Raw genomic sequence first — 16,097 nt, 5'->3', positions numbered from 1 at the left:
GACGCGCAGTTACGAGTTCGCGATTAAATTGAATAATTAAACAATTTTACGGTGTAATTAAATAAAATTTGTGCAAAAAAACATTCTTTACCATTAAACGAACATTTAGTGACAATAATTTCTTTTGTACACTGAGTATAAATCACAAAAATAATTAAATAACTTCGCCAACTTTTACACTGCCCAGATCTTGGCGTTCGTTGCCGTTCAGTTTATTTTAAAAATCGGTTTACTGACTTTCATTTGTTATTTTTTATATAGTAGTGAGTTTAAAAATTATAAGTGAGTAAATTGAAATTTTTTTTTCTTTCGTTTAAGATTTAGTGTGAAAATAATTTTTTTATTGTGAGTATTTGCCAGCATTTCAAATTGTGTTGGTATAATTTTTTTTTAATTTAAATCAAAAGTGTGTGCGCGTAAAAAGTTTTTTTATTATAATTATGTTACAATTAAGTGCAGTGAGTGATAAGTATTTTAGTTATCAGTGCAGAATGTGAGTAAATAATTATTTTTTTGTGTTAAATTGAAGTGTTAGGAAGGGAATTGTCAGAATTCTTAACCACAATAAAAAGTTTTCAAAAGTTCTAGTTTTATTAAAAATAGTGTCAAGTGATTGTTGATGACTATAAAGTTAGCAGACATTTAACAACATTTTGATTTTTTTTAACAAAAAAAAAAATATTTTGAAAATTTGCATGAATAGTTTATTCAATTTTCTACATGCGCATTTTTTTAGAAATATATTTTTCTTATTATTAATCTATTTAAAAAAATTTATTTAAATTTCAACTGTCCGCTAACTTTACGGTCATGATTGTTGTTGTGTGATGATTAATTATTCGTATTAATTAAAATTTTTAAGTGAGTTTTTGTGCGTTAAATTCATTAATTTGTGTGCCGGTAATGAACGAGTGCTCGCAGCAGGAAATGAAAATGGCGGGAAGAGTGAGTAAATTTAAAAAACTTTAAATGACATTTTTTTTATTTTTTCAACATAAAAAATTATAGGGTAATTAATTTCTTATTTTAATTACAATATTTAATTTCACATAAAATTATTCAATTTTTAAAAACTAAATTTCAAATTTTCCCGCGTTTTCTAAGAGGAGGCACTCTCTCTAACAACAAAATAAATAATGGTAATTATCAATAGATAAAATGTTACTTGGCCTTGCGGAATAATACAAGGGGCCAAAAAATAATGTCTAAAATAATATGAAAGAATGAATTTTTATAACGTCCTCTTTGTTTTACTGATTGGTCCTTAGGTGCATTGTCAGACTTAACATTAGTCGGCGTAGAATAAATTTCTTTAGTATATTTTCTATATACTTTTTTTTGTATCACCGGACTTGAATCAGTTGTCGAAGACTCTCTCGTGTCCAATGACGACGAACTTGAATCCAAAGATCGCGCGCTTTTGAGTATGTCGCTTCTTTAAATACAAAAAATACTTAACAGTAAATTATAATTATCAATTAATTATATACTATCTTTTACTTACGTAGACCAATGTCCATTTTCTAGCTGTTGAATTAATTCCCTTTTTAATTTAAATTTTTCCACACATGAAGGACACGAGCAGTGTAAATTTTCATCATCGTCTTCGTCGTCATTATCATTAATACTATTGTCAGATTCATCAGTACTCTCACTATGAGTATCATCATAGTCATCATCAAAGTAACTGTCATCATTACATACCGATGATGAAATTTTTTTTTTTAATGGAATATCAAACTCTGGAGTGTTTTTAATTTTAATTTCATCACCTGATCCTCTTTTTTCTGTAATTAATTTCTCAGATTCATCTGTTTGTTGTTCAGTGTCGGTATTTGTTGCAGTACTTGGTTTTATAGTTTTTTTTGAACTTTTTTTAATGGGAACTCTTGTTAACTATTTTCAAATAATATTTTAATAAAATAAATAATACAATTAAAAAAATCGGGAGTGATTACGGATTTCATTTAAATCCGAATTCACTTCGCCACTTGGAGATCTGAAGTTTCAAAAAAAATTACTCTGCATACTGAGTAAATAAGGAGTTTATTTTTTCAGCGGAGTGATCTGGATTTTTTTTAAATCCACATTCACTCCAATTTGGAGTTTTGATATTTAAATAAACTCCCCATCGAAGTGAACTTTACTCCAAAGAAATTAAATAAATAAACAGTCTGGTCTGCATTCACTGCGAATTCAATCCTCGTTCACTCCGAAGATTTTTTACAGTGTACAGTAATTAAAATTATTAAGGTAAAAGACCCAGTACCCGATAAGAGAACTAGTACTCGATCACTTCATATATTTAAATATCTATACTTAGTAAAAATAAGTAAATATAGATGTACAAATGACACTGAAGTCAGCCGAAGTCTGATAATTATTTGATTCTTTTTCTCAAGATAAATTATGAAAAAAAAAATATTTGAAAAAAATGCACTTTTAGATTTTTTAATTTTCTAAATGTGGATATTTTTAGTTTTTTTTTTTTGTACAAATACATGAGTGATTGGAGACTAGTTCTCTGATCAGATACTGGATCTCTTACCTTATAGTAAACATATATTTAACAAACCGAATGATAATGTGAGATTTTATTGGCTGTAGTGACAGGTCTTCTTGCTCGTGGGATTTTACTTTTTTTAAAAATATTTCTTTTACTGCGATGAGAAATTCTTGATAATTGTAAATCGTTTGTACGGTCAGTCTTCACTTCATCCATCACTTTAATCTCTGGTTTATTATTATTATTTATCACGTTATCACTTTTTATTGTATAGTGGGTCTCATTTTGTATGTTAGGTTTATTTGGGACTCCTAATTGTTCAAGTCCTTCATTATTATCATTATTATTTGCTACTTTATCAGAAGTACTGTTATTTTTTAATTTCTGATGCCGATTATTAATTTTTTCAAATTGAGATATTTTACGGCCTATATTATTTATCTGAGTTCGTTGCCGCGCGGTCATTTTCTGTTTGACATTTTAAATTTTTTATGGCGATGAGGGAATTTCTGAATAAGTTTACTTTTATTTTTTGTGAGATACTTAATTTTTTAATGAATTTCATGTAATTCTTGAAAGAAAGTTCAAGACGGTTTATTTTTTTTTTAAACTGTTGTCACATTGACATTACGCATTTATAGATTTTCTCTTGTTTTTGTTAATCGTTACCTTTTTTAATATTAAACGGTAAATTATTTATTTATTTATTTTTTACGATACTAAAGTTAGTCGACGTCTAATTATTTTTGGATTATTTTCAAATCGGTAAATTATAAAAAAAAATATTTGAAAAAATTGCACCTGTAGTTTTTTTGCTTTTCCACATGTGCATATTTTTATTTATTATTTTTTTTTTAAATTAAATCGTTGAAAAAAAAATTCGAAAATTGTTAATTGCCTGTTAACTCCAGGATCATTAATTTTTTATTTATTAATCTAATAAATAATTAAAAAATTAATATTTAGTATAATAAAATGACAATTTATTTTTTTAAATTTTTGATTTTCTAATACTGATCGTTTCATCAATATTACACAGTCTATCTGACAATTGGTCTATACAAAATCTTAAATACGAATTTTGAAATTTTTTCATACGCTAAAAACATAAGTGCAGCGGTGAGAACAGTTTGTAATAATTTGGCTTCCATTCCTTTGTAGAGACCAGCGAGACCTTGTTTTCTGAAAAATAAATTTATATAATTATATATTTAGTATATAGTTTATAGTTTTTTATAGCTGCAATTATTGAGATTATTTTTTTTTTGTCGATTTAACTAAAAAATATCTCAAGTACTATGAAAATAAAAAAAACCTCTGACAATTTTTCGAGCGTTAAAATTTAAAAAAATAGCTCACTATTTTTAATTATAAAAATGGTTATTGTTTGTTATATATTTTTACGACTTTAAATAAAATTTTACTGAGCATTTATAAATAAAGTCATCTACTAGTAACGTCAGAGTATAAATATTAACTCGTTGTACAGTTTGTTTATTCTCTTAAAAACTTTTCCATATATTTCTTATAAATTTTCCTCTAAGTATATATATAAAAATTTTTTAGCTAATGAAAATTTCATTTTATGTTTATCTTCTTTTCATCTCAAAGGCAAAATTATCAACGAGTGTGAATGTAGCAGACCTAAGACAAATTAAAAATTATAAATACAGGGAGTAAATAATTTAAAAAATATTATTTATAAAAAATGCGCTTATTTATTTTTAAATTTTTTAAATGCGCATTTTTTTTTAATTTTATTATATTAATTATTCACTCTATTTATTTATAATTTTAAATTTGTCTGATGTCTGCTACATTCACACTCAGACATTATCATTATTATTTTTTTCATAAATTTCTATTTTATTCCATACGAAAAAATTTTATGAAAATGATTTTCACCTGTGAAATTAATCAGTCAAAATTCACATAAAAATTTATGAGAATACTAACATTAAGAGGTCAGAAAAAGTAAAGAGAAAATATTTTTAAATTTACCGATATTTTTTTATTTATTTTTGAGTAGATAAATATTTTGATAAATACTCAATTTGATTTTATTATAAATATATAAAAAAAAAGAGACCTTATCTTGTAATTCAAAAATTTTCATTACTTTATAAATATTATTTGATCATGTTTAAATTTTTGGAGGCTTTTAATTTTATTTTTTTTAAGTAATTTAGATATTTCAGATCAAAACTGATAAATTAAAAAAATTTATATATATAGGTATATAAAATTAATAATAAAGTATTTACTTCAATATGTAGAGTAATATCTGCAAAGTTCCTGCATTTGCGGAAAGATTTTCGTAATTGTGACCATGCTGTAACATAAATTAAAATAAATAATTATACAGGAAATAATAAATAATCCTTAAAAAATCAAACACGTGATTTTCATATATTCTCACACGCTGAATACGAATATGTAAATAATAACGTTTTCAAATATCAATTAGTAAAAATTACAGGCTAAATATTTTTAGTGTTTTTCATATCGAAGTTCAAAGTGCATGAGTTAAAATTTAAATTATATATTTTAGTTCTTAAAAAAAAAATTCATTACTACTCATATTTGTTTTTTTATTTTTATTCATTTTTTATTGTTACTCTGTTTCTTTCTCTGAGTATCAGCAAAAAATGTTCTGCATAATAGTTTTTTATTTCTTTAATAGCGTATTCATAATTTCGAAGTATTCTAATGGAATTTTTTTCTATACTCATTATTTGCTAATTATGTAAATATAGAAAGTATTAAAATAGCAATGAAACGTTTCATATTACACTTAAATTTTTATAGGATTTAATAATAATAATTTTTTTCTCTTAAAAATGCATATTATAGAAATAATTTTAGTAATTCCTTTTTTAAAGTAGTTCACTCGTGACCCATAGTGTGTATTATTGCTTACTCTTTTACTCGCTATAGCTTCCTCTTTTAGTAATACAAATTTAATTTATTATTTCTCGGGTATGATCGTCAACACTCGCGAATTCAGCATGAAAAAATTATCTTTATAGCGGCAAAAAAAAATTTTGTTTTTTTTGCAAAGTAATAATTTAAACAAAATTACCCTTAGTTTAGATTGAACTAATTGTAGTGGATAAGTTGCAGTAGTTGCAATAGTTTTAGCGATCGCTCCAATAGTAAAAAATATCCACGCAGGTGTTTGTTCTCCAGCCAAAGAAGCATTAACTTTTCTTTTAATACTTTCATAAGTCATAAATTGGATTGCCGGGTTTGTCACAAGTATAAGACTCGCTAATGTACCAGCCCACAATTTCTTAATACCTTCGTACTTCCAAATGTAAATAATTCCCTCTGAAATATAAGTAGAATTAAAAATAGTTAATTCATTTAATGTTTACTTTTATAAGTGTCTTCTTTTCAGTACTTGAGATAAAAGTACTGAAGAACTTCATTAGTTAATTACTATATAATACAATTATTATTATTATTATTTATGCAAGTCTGAGTCATTATACATTACCTAAGAGATTATTGTACTCGTTATTATTCTTCTCAGGAATACCACCAATACCTTTCATCTTTAGACGGGTGTTGACGACCCACAGTGGTGTCGTCACAAGAACATTAATAATACCTGAAAATAATTATATAACATTATTATCTATAGAAAAGTTGAACTTTTTTAAAAAGTATATCAATTAAATCGTGTCAGAAAAAAAAATTTTTTTCCTTAGAGTAAATATTTCTCAAAAGTTGACCAATTAACGAAAATCCTTATGAAATTTCAGCAAAGTCATGTGGAGCAAGTGTGCGCACACTTGCCCCACGTGGCTCTATTATCTCAAAAATTGAGCTGTCGCATGGGAGGACCCCCTTCTAATTTAAAATCGTGGGAATAGTATTTTACACACCTAGGGAAGTAAAGTAAGAAATGTCTCAGATCACATGTAATTGTTGGCCGAGGCGAAGCCGAGGTCAACAAACATGTGATCTGAGGCTTTCTTATTTACTTCCCGAGGAGTGTATACTATTTTTCTCCTCGACGGAGGCGGAAAGCGGCAACTTCGTTTTGCACAGCGGGACGAAAGTTGACGCTTTCCGCCCGGAGGTGAGAAAAAACTTTTTTTGTACTTTAAATAGGAAGGGGAACCCCCGTGCGTTAGCTCAATTTTTGAGATCTTGAGCTGAAATTTTAGAGGGATTTTCTTTGTCTATCAAAGTATCTTCTGAGGTATATTTAATTAGAAAAAAAAAAATTATGACACGGTCTAATATCAACATTTTGTAAGTCAAGTAAAAAAATTTTCGATAAATCAAATTTCAAAGTTAAGAAAATAGTATCTTTGGTTTTTTTGAAATATCTATGTAAATATTGGGTTATACGAAAAATTATAAGATACCTTTTTTGTAGCGCTTTAAATTTTCTACAAAAAAGGTATCTTGTAATTTTTTTAAAAACCGAATCGCTATTGAGATATTCAGAGTTGAAAGTTTGATGAATTAGATATAGAAATTTGGGATTAAAATTCATTGGATCTTCTGGACTATTGGGTTAATAATTATTGTCTTTAATTACGTATAATTATAATTAATGTAATTACTTGGAATAGCGCTTAAATGCTTGAATTTAAATGTAATTAAATTAATAATTATTTCAAGCTCTCAGTGTTACAGTATATATTTAGTAATAAAAATAACAACCAGTTTGTTTGAATAATTTAGTGCTCTTTATACTAATACCCACATTTAGTCCCCATATAATCTGACTCTTTATCAAGCTTTCAACTTTCCCTTTTCAGTGTACATGACTGGATTGACGTTAACGGTGTCATCATGTAATTAAAGCTTTATAAAGCTCGGTAATAATAGTGACTAAATGCTTAGATTAGTATAAATGAGAAGTATTAATTTGAACTTCCTGAATTAAATATTTAAAAAATGGTTAATTTTTTTATTATTGAAAAAAATTATATTCTTATTACTTAGATTCAATACTAGAATTAAGAAATATCGATCCCACTTATTCAAAAATTTAATTAAAATAATTATAAATGCTACACCGGAAACAATAATTTAGATCTGAATAGTTAAAACCGGAAGTTGTTGACTTACATCGATCTTGCTTATTAATTATTCAAATTTACGTAAAGTCAAATAGATAAGAGTATGTGCTATTGAATTAAAATTTGAAATGATTTTGAAATTAATAATTTAATAAAAATAATTTGAACTATGAGACTTTTTAACTTTTTCTGAACGAGGGAAACGTGTAGTAAAAATACGCTTGAAAATTATGTTTCAAAATCGTTCTTAACTTAAGATTCGACCATGTAAAGTTCAAATCTACTAAATATTACAATTAAAATCATAGAAGTTTGAAAAAAACTAAACTTGAAGTTCTAATCTGTCAAATTTAAAAATTTTACGTCGAACTTTTTTGAAATCTTTTTTGAACGATTTTTTTTTCTCGGGTATAAGATGCACTTGTAGTTTTAAATATAAAAAATTGGATACAAAGAAATTTGAATAACGGTTGACAAAGAAAGTTTATACACACACACGTGCGCGCGTGGGCTACTGTCAGAAAATAGTCAGAATAGCCGAGTCGAAATTTAGAGCCTATATAGGCCCCTCTCGCCCGAAATAGATCCAATTGAGAGCCCTGTAGTCCTCTAGCTTCGACTTTGAACCCTGAGGTCCGAACATTCACTGAGAGGTCCGATTTTGAACCTTCAAGTCCGGCAATATTAGTCCCGTAATAAATTTCGATTCATTATAATTAAATTATTTATGATGATATAAAAAATCAAAGATTTTTAAAAATTAATTGTAAGCATCATTTTTTTAACATGCAATGAAATTTCTATAAAATTAATTATTATTATTCCTATATTATTATTAATTTATTTTAAAAAATATATATTGAACCCTAAAGTGCTGAAAACGGAAATCTGTAGCACTTCAGGGACCAAAATCGGACCTAATTTAACAAGGAAGACTCTATTTTAAGCCTCCAAGTTCGAAATAGATCCGACTTTAGAAGGTTCAAAATGGGCTCTAAATTTCGACTCGGGTAGATTCCTAGGATCTGAAAACGTCTCGATCTGATAAAAACTCGATTTTAAAAAATCGGACCGAAACCCATAACCTCTTTTTTTATAAATTTTCAATTTTCCCAACGGGAATTTAAAAATTACCTTTCGTGACAGAATTAATACCGGAAATTCCGTAGAGATTACATGGCATGCTAATAATTCGTGTACTCGACTCGTAATTTAAGTGCTTTATATTCATATGAACGTATAATAGCTAGAAATATTTATTAACCCTTTAGAGTCTGACCTTGAAACCCCACTCTTCGGTCTGGCGGAGCCCGATAGAATTAGAAAGAGCGCGAAGCAAATGTGTCAGGGCCGTATTATAAGAGAAAAAATTTCACCTAAGCGGGAATTGAAAATTATTTAATTTTTAATTTTTTATTTATTAAATAATAAATATCAAAGGACTTAAATTCGAAGTAAGAACAACATTTGGTTTCATTATAAATATATTTAAGTAATATTGCAATTACATAGCAATGTATAAAATTTTTTACATTTTTCTAACCTTACTTTTGGAGACTATTTCCTCACGTCAACAATACTAACTACGGTTCTGTCGATGAACGCAGCGCGAGATTCAAACGAGTGGAAGGGTACTCACAGACACACTACTACTCTCACATGTCACTCATACAAGCTCACGGGACTCTACGATTCGCGCTCTCCCCACTAGTCTCACACGGAGACGTTTCGAGATCCTCTGACTCTAAAGGGTTAAATTACTCAAAGTATTAAATAAAAGGATTAGTTTTAAAAATAATGTCTAATATACTTTTTACAGTGTAAATAATCGGGCATTTACTTTAATAATTTTTAAATATTTTTATAATTATTTTTTTGTCAGTTTTTTTACACAATTTTTATTACTCTAATACACGGTAAAAAATTTGCTGAGTAAACACAGATTAAATCCGAGGGAGATTTCCATTCATGATTTCGCATAAAAAATAGTTATTATTACTTATGTATATTTATTTCAACATTAAAACTCTGTAACTAAAGTGGATGTGGATTAAAATAAAATCCATGTTCGCTTTAAATTCACTTCCGATTTTTTTCTGACGGTGATTTTTATAAATTTATTTGCTCGTGTTGATTAATTAACTTCCATTATTTCTAAACCATTTTTTTTTTTAATATATTTACCTGCTATCGATGCAACGAATAAATCATTCCTAGCAGTTTGATTTCTTGAGCTTCTTAAAAGTTTTAATCCGTGAAAAGTATAAAAGTAAACAAAATTACTGGCACATAAACTTTGCAATACAGGAATAATTCCTCTGTACAATGTGTACCTAGAGTTAAAGTTTAAATTAGTATTAACAGTGTCTCAAATTAATAATGTATAATCAATTTAAATTTATAACTTACGGCCCTTCCTTTCCGACCAGATCTCGAATTGTTGCCAATGTATTCTTAGACTGCCGACCGTCTTCTACTGCAAATATTGATAAATAATTGAACTAAATTATTGATACCTTATAATATGAATAAAATCATATTTGCATAAATGTATATGTATATTTAGTGGAAAGGCGGATATAACAAAACCGAGTGAACAAAACGCATCACCCCAGAAATTTAGTAATTTTTTTTTTTTTTTTCAAAATTTACTGCTTTTATCATCAATTTTTAACGATTTTGTTTTGGACATTTTTCTGAAGACTCAATGTATTATTGGCCACAAAAAATATTTCCGGGGTCTTCTTCGATAGATTAAAATTTTATATAAATTATTCATCTTATAGGGTAGAGGTACCGATTGTGGACACTTTTGGGCCTGTCTTGGACACTTGAAAAATTTAAATAAAATAATTTGTAAACGACCCAATAACATAAACAATTTTGAAAATATGGTTAAAGATACTTCTACACTGAGAGAAAAATCTAGTAAATCTAACTATAAAATGACAGTTAAATAGCGCTTTAACTATTTTTTCGGAGTTACTACAACACCAATAGATAGTTATTATAAATATCTCTAAGTAGTTATGTTAAATATTTTATAGTTCAATTAACTATATAAATAGTTAATGTAACTGATTTTTAAACTTGTATTCAATTAATAATTTTTAATTTTTTAAACTGAACTTAGGTAGTTAATTCATCTATAACTCTTTCATTAAAGCAAACAAAAATATTAAGTATCATTACAATGTTTCTTTAGTTAATTCAATGAATATTTTTTAGTTAAATCCATTAAATAAATAATTTTTTTTTCGCACAAATATACCATTCACATGGTTTTAATTATTAAGTAGAGACTCTATAGAGTTTTGATTAGAATTAATTTTTTTTTGAAAGTTCAAGTTAAATTTTAAAGATAAATTATTTATTGAACCATTAATAATAAATATTAATGTCTTGATGTAATATAGGATAAACTATAATACAATCCAAAAATGTAAGTATCACTTTGTCAAATGACAGAGTTGTACTGATGCCGAAATTGTTTTTAACTTTGGAATTTAACAGTTCTGAGATATATATCTTGCCAGGGACACTACACAGCGGCTGGGCGCGATCTCGTGGCGAGCATCGAACTACTCCCGCTACTGCTGTCTGGTACCGGTGACTTTCCTCTCCTTCATACATATGTTTTCTCTCAAGAAATTTTTCTCTTGGTTTAAGCAATTTTATTTAGATATTAACTCGTGTTTTGAACATTTTAATTTTTTTATGATTATTTGTCTTAAACGCAAAATTTAAACATAAATTACACATATACACGCTTGACAGAGGAAAAATTTCTAATTCACACCGCTTAAATTTAATACAATACTTAGTGTAATTTTCACACCACAATTTTTACACAGACATTTACACTACACCGAGTCCAATAATATTTTACAGTGTAGACAAACTAAAATTTGAAAGACGCATTTAGGTTTTGATAACGTACAAATGAAGAACCTTATTAGCTAAAGGAAAAACTTTTGTCAGCTATTAATATTGATCCTGAATGGTTTTTAAAATTATCCGATATTTTTGCGAATTATAACTACATCGAAAAAAGTTAACTCGAATCAAGTAAAAATGTTCTTGATTCAAGAAAAATCTTCTTGCACCAAGTAAATAATTATCTTACAATTTTTATCTTGAATCAAAATTTTTTTTCTCAAGTCAACATATTTTATGTTTAAATCGAAAATTTTTGTACGACAGTTCAGTTTAAGTATTCCAATTTATCTTAAATAATTGATATAAATATGTATTTCTATTTTCAAAATATTTTTAACAACTAAAGTTTTCTAAAAAAATTAAGATAACAAATTTTTTGGAAAAAAAAATTCTTTGAAAAATAATTTTTTTAGAAAAAAATAATCTTGCAAAAAAAATATGTTTGAGAAAAAGTTTTTGATAAAAACTTTTTGGCGATTTAAAAACATTCATTTACTCAATCATTAAGTTTTGAAAAAAAATTAAAAATCCATTTCCTCCCTACATTTAACTCAATTACAGTAACTTGAAAATTTTAGTTCCATTAACTAGATTTATATTTATAACAACTATTTTATTTTAACTTTAAATCAGCAGTTATAATAAAAACAATTTTTGTTTACATACACTAAAAAAATTAAGTTATAGTTAATTTTAAAATTCATATACTATCAACTAAATTTTTTTAGTTAAAACAACAATTTTCGGAGACTGAAAAATTTTAGTTGCTTTAATTAATTTTTTTTTAGTTTGAGCAACTACTGAATAGTTAGCCTTACTAACGCATTAGTACCAGTAACTAATTTTAAATACTTGAAGTCTTTTTAGTTAAAATGACTATCGACTTTTCTCTCAGTGTATCCCACTGTTAAAATGAAAATTTTATTTTACACTTTTTCATTAATTAAAATAAAGGATGAAATGTCCAAAAATGGAGCAGTGGCCACAAATGGTACCTCTACCCTATATATTTTTTTTTGTCGACATCTTTATTTACTAATAGTACTTCAAATCTCTTTTTTCACTTGGAGTAGATGTTAAAATTTTTTTATTTTTTTTCAGAGTAGTCCGTTTTGCCCCCGCATGGGGATAAAAATTTTTTTTTAATGGCAACTAAAAATTTGATTTAATTAATTCAAAAGCATTATAGTTTTAGCAGTCGCGTTTTACCCTCCACTTTTCTTCGCCTATATGTATAGATTTGATATATAAAATATATCTGAACCCGCATGGAAAAGCTATTTATTGTTAAAAATATATAAAAATATATATGGTGAATATGTGATAAATATATGGCGGCAAAAATATATATATTCATGAATATATGGTTTTACATATATTGGATTATATATTTTTTTTTATATAATGTTTTATATTTCTCTATATATATTAGCTCATATAATGCTCAATATATTTTTGTCATATATGGATGGTATATATGTAATTTATAAAGTATAACATAATAAATTTATATATATTTTGACTCATATAATTAGTGATATATTGTCTGTATATAATTTGCAATATACTGGAAAACTTATATAAAAAATATACATCCTACTGTATATTAATAAATATACCACTTTCAATAGAATATATTAATATATAATAAAATATACCAAGATATATATGCTAAACATACATAAAATAAGTTATATTGATAAATATATGATTAATATATTGTAGCAATATATTTTTTTTTCAATATACTATCATATATTAATACGGCAAAAATATAAATATTATTTTATATATTGTGCAATATATCACATTATAATATTCATATATTTTAAAGTATATTTTTTCACATATAAAGTTTTTTTCATGCGGGAATGTGTGCTTAGAGAATTTCTCTTGATAATGGAGTCCTATGCATTAATCAACCTACACTTCAAGTGTACTTAATGCTCACCTTAGGTGATTACTGATTAGTGATTACATTGAACTGCACTCAACTCGTAACGTCTTGTATAATTAGACTAATTATAATATAGATATATATGTATCTGCATTGATAATTGCTGACAAACTAATTTCGCCAACTTTTCATTTTTCCGAACTTAAATATAATTATCTTATCACATTAAAAAAGATTTGAATTTTTCAAATTTTTGTGTGTTAATTTTACACACCATCAGTAAGTTGTTCGAAAAATTTAAATCGATTAATTTTTTAAAATATAAATTTTTTTACACACGATTTGGGTTAATTTTGATGAAAAATTTTTAACTGACATATAAATACTTACATTGCAATCTACTACGTACAGTATCAAGTGGAAAAAAAGTTGCCATAGCAACGACACTTCCCTAAATAAATTATTGAAACTATTATTAGTATTTAAAAATAATTAATTAAAATTAAGGTTTTTTCATTAATTAAATCAGTGTCACTTACAGCGGCACCCGATATTGCATGAACTAATGTTTCATAAGTGAAAATATTTCCTCTGTGATTTCCACCTGTCATTTTTAACTTGTTTACTCTATTTCACTAGTTTATTTAGATCTTAAGTCAAAACTTTGTTGTTAACTTTTGACCCACTTTGTTCTCCTTAAAACTTTACTCATTCATCATTCAAATTAGTGAATGCTCGTACTCTAGTTTTAATATCCTCTTGTAAATTATCTACTGAGTTTATTGCATATATTATAGTTAAATATTATAAAATAATATTTAAATACCATAAATATTTATTATTTAACTCGTATATATTTTAACTTCGATGCGTGCTATTGGAAGCAACGCCGCAAACTGACGCGTAATTTCTTTAAGCGACACTAATATTATTATTATTATTTTTGCTTTATGTAATGCAACAGACCACGTGTATTAGTATAATATATATAGATATATATATTTAGTTTACACGGCCTTCACAAGTTAACTTTCGCATTCTTCTGAACCCTAACACTGGAAATTTTTTATTTTTATTCAAGAATTTATACTCCGTTTTAATTTTTTTTTAAACTCCACTTATTTCTACTTAAACTCTGAATAAACTGACACAACTACTGATTAAATAAAAATTTTTATCTGATTATAAATACATTATTTAATTTACAAATCCAACGTGACCGGAAATGTCAATAAAATATTATTATTAAATATTTATTATCTTATTAACTCTTACTTATTTTTTACTTATAAAATTAACTTTCATTATTTTATAAATATTAAAGTTAATAGAATAAAAAAAAAAATAAGCAGGTGTTCAAGGAGCAGATGCGCTCGAGTTATAAAATTACCTATTGCAGTAAAATAAATTTTAATAGAATATAATATAATAATCGTATAAGTAATAGTGATAGTTATAGGAAAAGAAAGAGTATATATATTTATTATCAATTAAATATATATATTTAATCTAATCACTTATTTTACCGGCGATTATATTGTATAGACACATGTATATAACGTTATCACAAATCGTTACAAACGAGTTTTTTTAACAAAATTATTGTTACAACTCGTAACAACATGGCGCGGTATTATGACGCCTGCGTAAACTTGTACGAGTAATATTGTATTGACGAAAGCAAAACCAGTATAAAGTGCAAGTTTCAAGTTAAATTGGTTTATTTTACTTGCACATGCGCTTACAAATGTCTAGACATTTACTCATAAAAATAATAATAATAATAACAATTTTTTATATATATTTATAAATATATATACTTACACTGTAAAAAATCGGGAGTGAATTCGGAATTTATTAAGATTTAAATTAACTCCGTCCCTCGAAATTTCGTACGAAAACATGAAATTTAAAAAATTAGTATTTGAAATTATAAACCGGAACCTGGATGTCAATATAGGGAATTTCAAAATTCAAAAAAAAAATTTTATAATAAAAGACCCAGTGCCTGATCAGGGAACTAGTATCCGATCGCTCATGTATTTTCATATCTATATTTACTAAATTTTAATAAATATATCATTGAAAATACATGAACCCGGGTCAAAAATGAAACTTGATTCAGGCTCGCTTCACCTTATTTTCCTTTGAAGTTATCGATTTGCCGACGATTTTTCGATAAGATTTCGACTATTTCGACTTGAATTAAATTTTTTTAACTTTTTGAACTTTTTTCATCTTTGTTTGAACTTATTCGTCTTCACTTCCAGCACGATAGTCATGCACCTTACTTTTGACTTGCTGAATCAAGTCGAAAAAAAGTTATATATTCACCTTACTTCCGCCTTAATATATAAAAATTATTTTACCGTAGTTTTGACTTTTTCGCCTTATAATTTAAGTCGAATAAGTCTAAATCAAATCAATTTCGACTTGATTTAGATTTTTCGCCTTACATTTTAAGCCGAATAAATCAAATCCAAGTCAATTTTAGCTTGATCTTGACTTTTTCGTCTTAAAATTTAAGTCGAATAAGTCTAAACCAAGTCAATTTCGACTTGATTTCAACTTTTTCGTCTTAAATCGTGACTAAGTAAGCCAGTTAAGTCTAAACCAAGGCGAAAACTCAATGTCTTTCATATCTCCGTAAAAAAAGTGGAGTTTGTCTTATAAAAAACAGCTCCAAATTTCGACTTGGTAAACCAAGTCAAAA

General features: G+C 26.4%; 3 protein-coding genes across 4 annotated transcripts in view; all 3 read right to left on the bottom strand.

Annotated features, from left to right (window-relative positions):
* Nucleotides 1–989: 989 nt before the first annotated feature.
* LOC130671165 (dual specificity protein kinase splB-like) lies at nt 990–3,284 on the bottom strand. Of its 2 annotated transcripts, none has more exons than XM_057474887.1 (3): nt 2,576–3,284; nt 1,505–1,896; nt 990–1,432 (listed from the first exon to the last, which is right to left on the bottom strand). In XM_057474887.1, exons 1-3 carry the CDS (start codon nt 2,969–2,971, stop codon nt 1,162–1,164), a joined length of 1,059 nt encoding a protein of 352 aa, XP_057330870.1. In that variant the 5' UTR covers nt 2,972–3,284; the 3' UTR covers nt 990–1,161. The 2 variants fall into 2 exon arrangements, with proteins under 2 accessions (XP_057330870.1, XP_057330869.1); XM_057474886.1 differs by having other exon boundaries at nt 991–1,435.
* A 119-nt stretch (nt 3,285–3,403) lies between these two features.
* Nucleotides 3,404–14,064, bottom strand: LOC130671166 (peroxisomal membrane protein PMP34). Its single transcript, XM_057474888.1, has 8 exons — nt 13,924–14,064; nt 13,775–13,835; nt 9,958–10,024; nt 9,733–9,881; nt 6,006–6,119; nt 5,589–5,836; nt 4,771–4,838; nt 3,404–3,688 (listed from the first exon to the last, which is right to left on the bottom strand). Exons 1-8 carry the CDS (start codon nt 13,993–13,995, stop codon nt 3,547–3,549), a joined length of 921 nt encoding a protein of 306 aa, XP_057330871.1. The 5' UTR covers nt 13,996–14,064; the 3' UTR covers nt 3,404–3,546.
* The window catches only part of LOC130671972 (dexamethasone-induced Ras-related protein 1), a 17,999-nt gene continuing 15,935 nt past the window's right edge, over nt 14,034–16,097 (bottom strand). Inside the window, exon 7 of the mRNA XM_057476152.1 lies at nt 14,034–14,157. The gene's annotated coding sequence lies outside the window, so the exon portion shown is untranslated. The remainder of the gene's footprint in view (nt 14,158–16,097) is intronic.

This window comes from Microplitis mediator, chromosome 7, assembly GCF_029852145.1.
Source record: "Microplitis mediator isolate UGA2020A chromosome 7, iyMicMedi2.1, whole genome shotgun sequence".
NCBI classification, from domain to species: domain Eukaryota; kingdom Metazoa; phylum Arthropoda; class Insecta; order Hymenoptera; family Braconidae; genus Microplitis; species Microplitis mediator.
Note: the sequence above shows the minus strand (reverse complement) of the source record. Positions and strands in the feature narration are given on the sequence as shown.

Coding starts and splice junctions, on each gene's coding strand:
- LOC130671165 (XM_057474886.1), bottom strand. CDS start 2,971: ATGACCGCGCGGCAACGAACTCAGATAAATAATATAGGCCGTAAAATA. Junction 1,897..2,575: donor AAATCTCACATTATCATTCG/GTTTGTTAAATA, acceptor ATTTGAAAATAG/TTAACAAGAGTTCCCATTAA. Junction 1,436..1,504: donor GAAAATGGACATTGGTCTAC/GTAAGTAAAAGA, acceptor TTGTATTTAAAG/AAGCGACATACTCAAAAGCG.
- LOC130671166 (XM_057474888.1), bottom strand. CDS start 13,995: ATGACAGGTGGAAATCACAGAGGAAATATTTTCACTTATGAAACATTA. Junction 13,836..13,923: donor ATGCAATATCGGGTGCCGCT/GTAAGTGACACT, acceptor TAATTTATTTAG/GGAAGTGTCGTTGCTATGGC. Junction 9,882..9,957: donor CTGGTCGGAAAGGAAGGGCC/GTAAGTTATAAA, acceptor CTTTAACTCTAG/GTACACATTGTACAGAGGAA.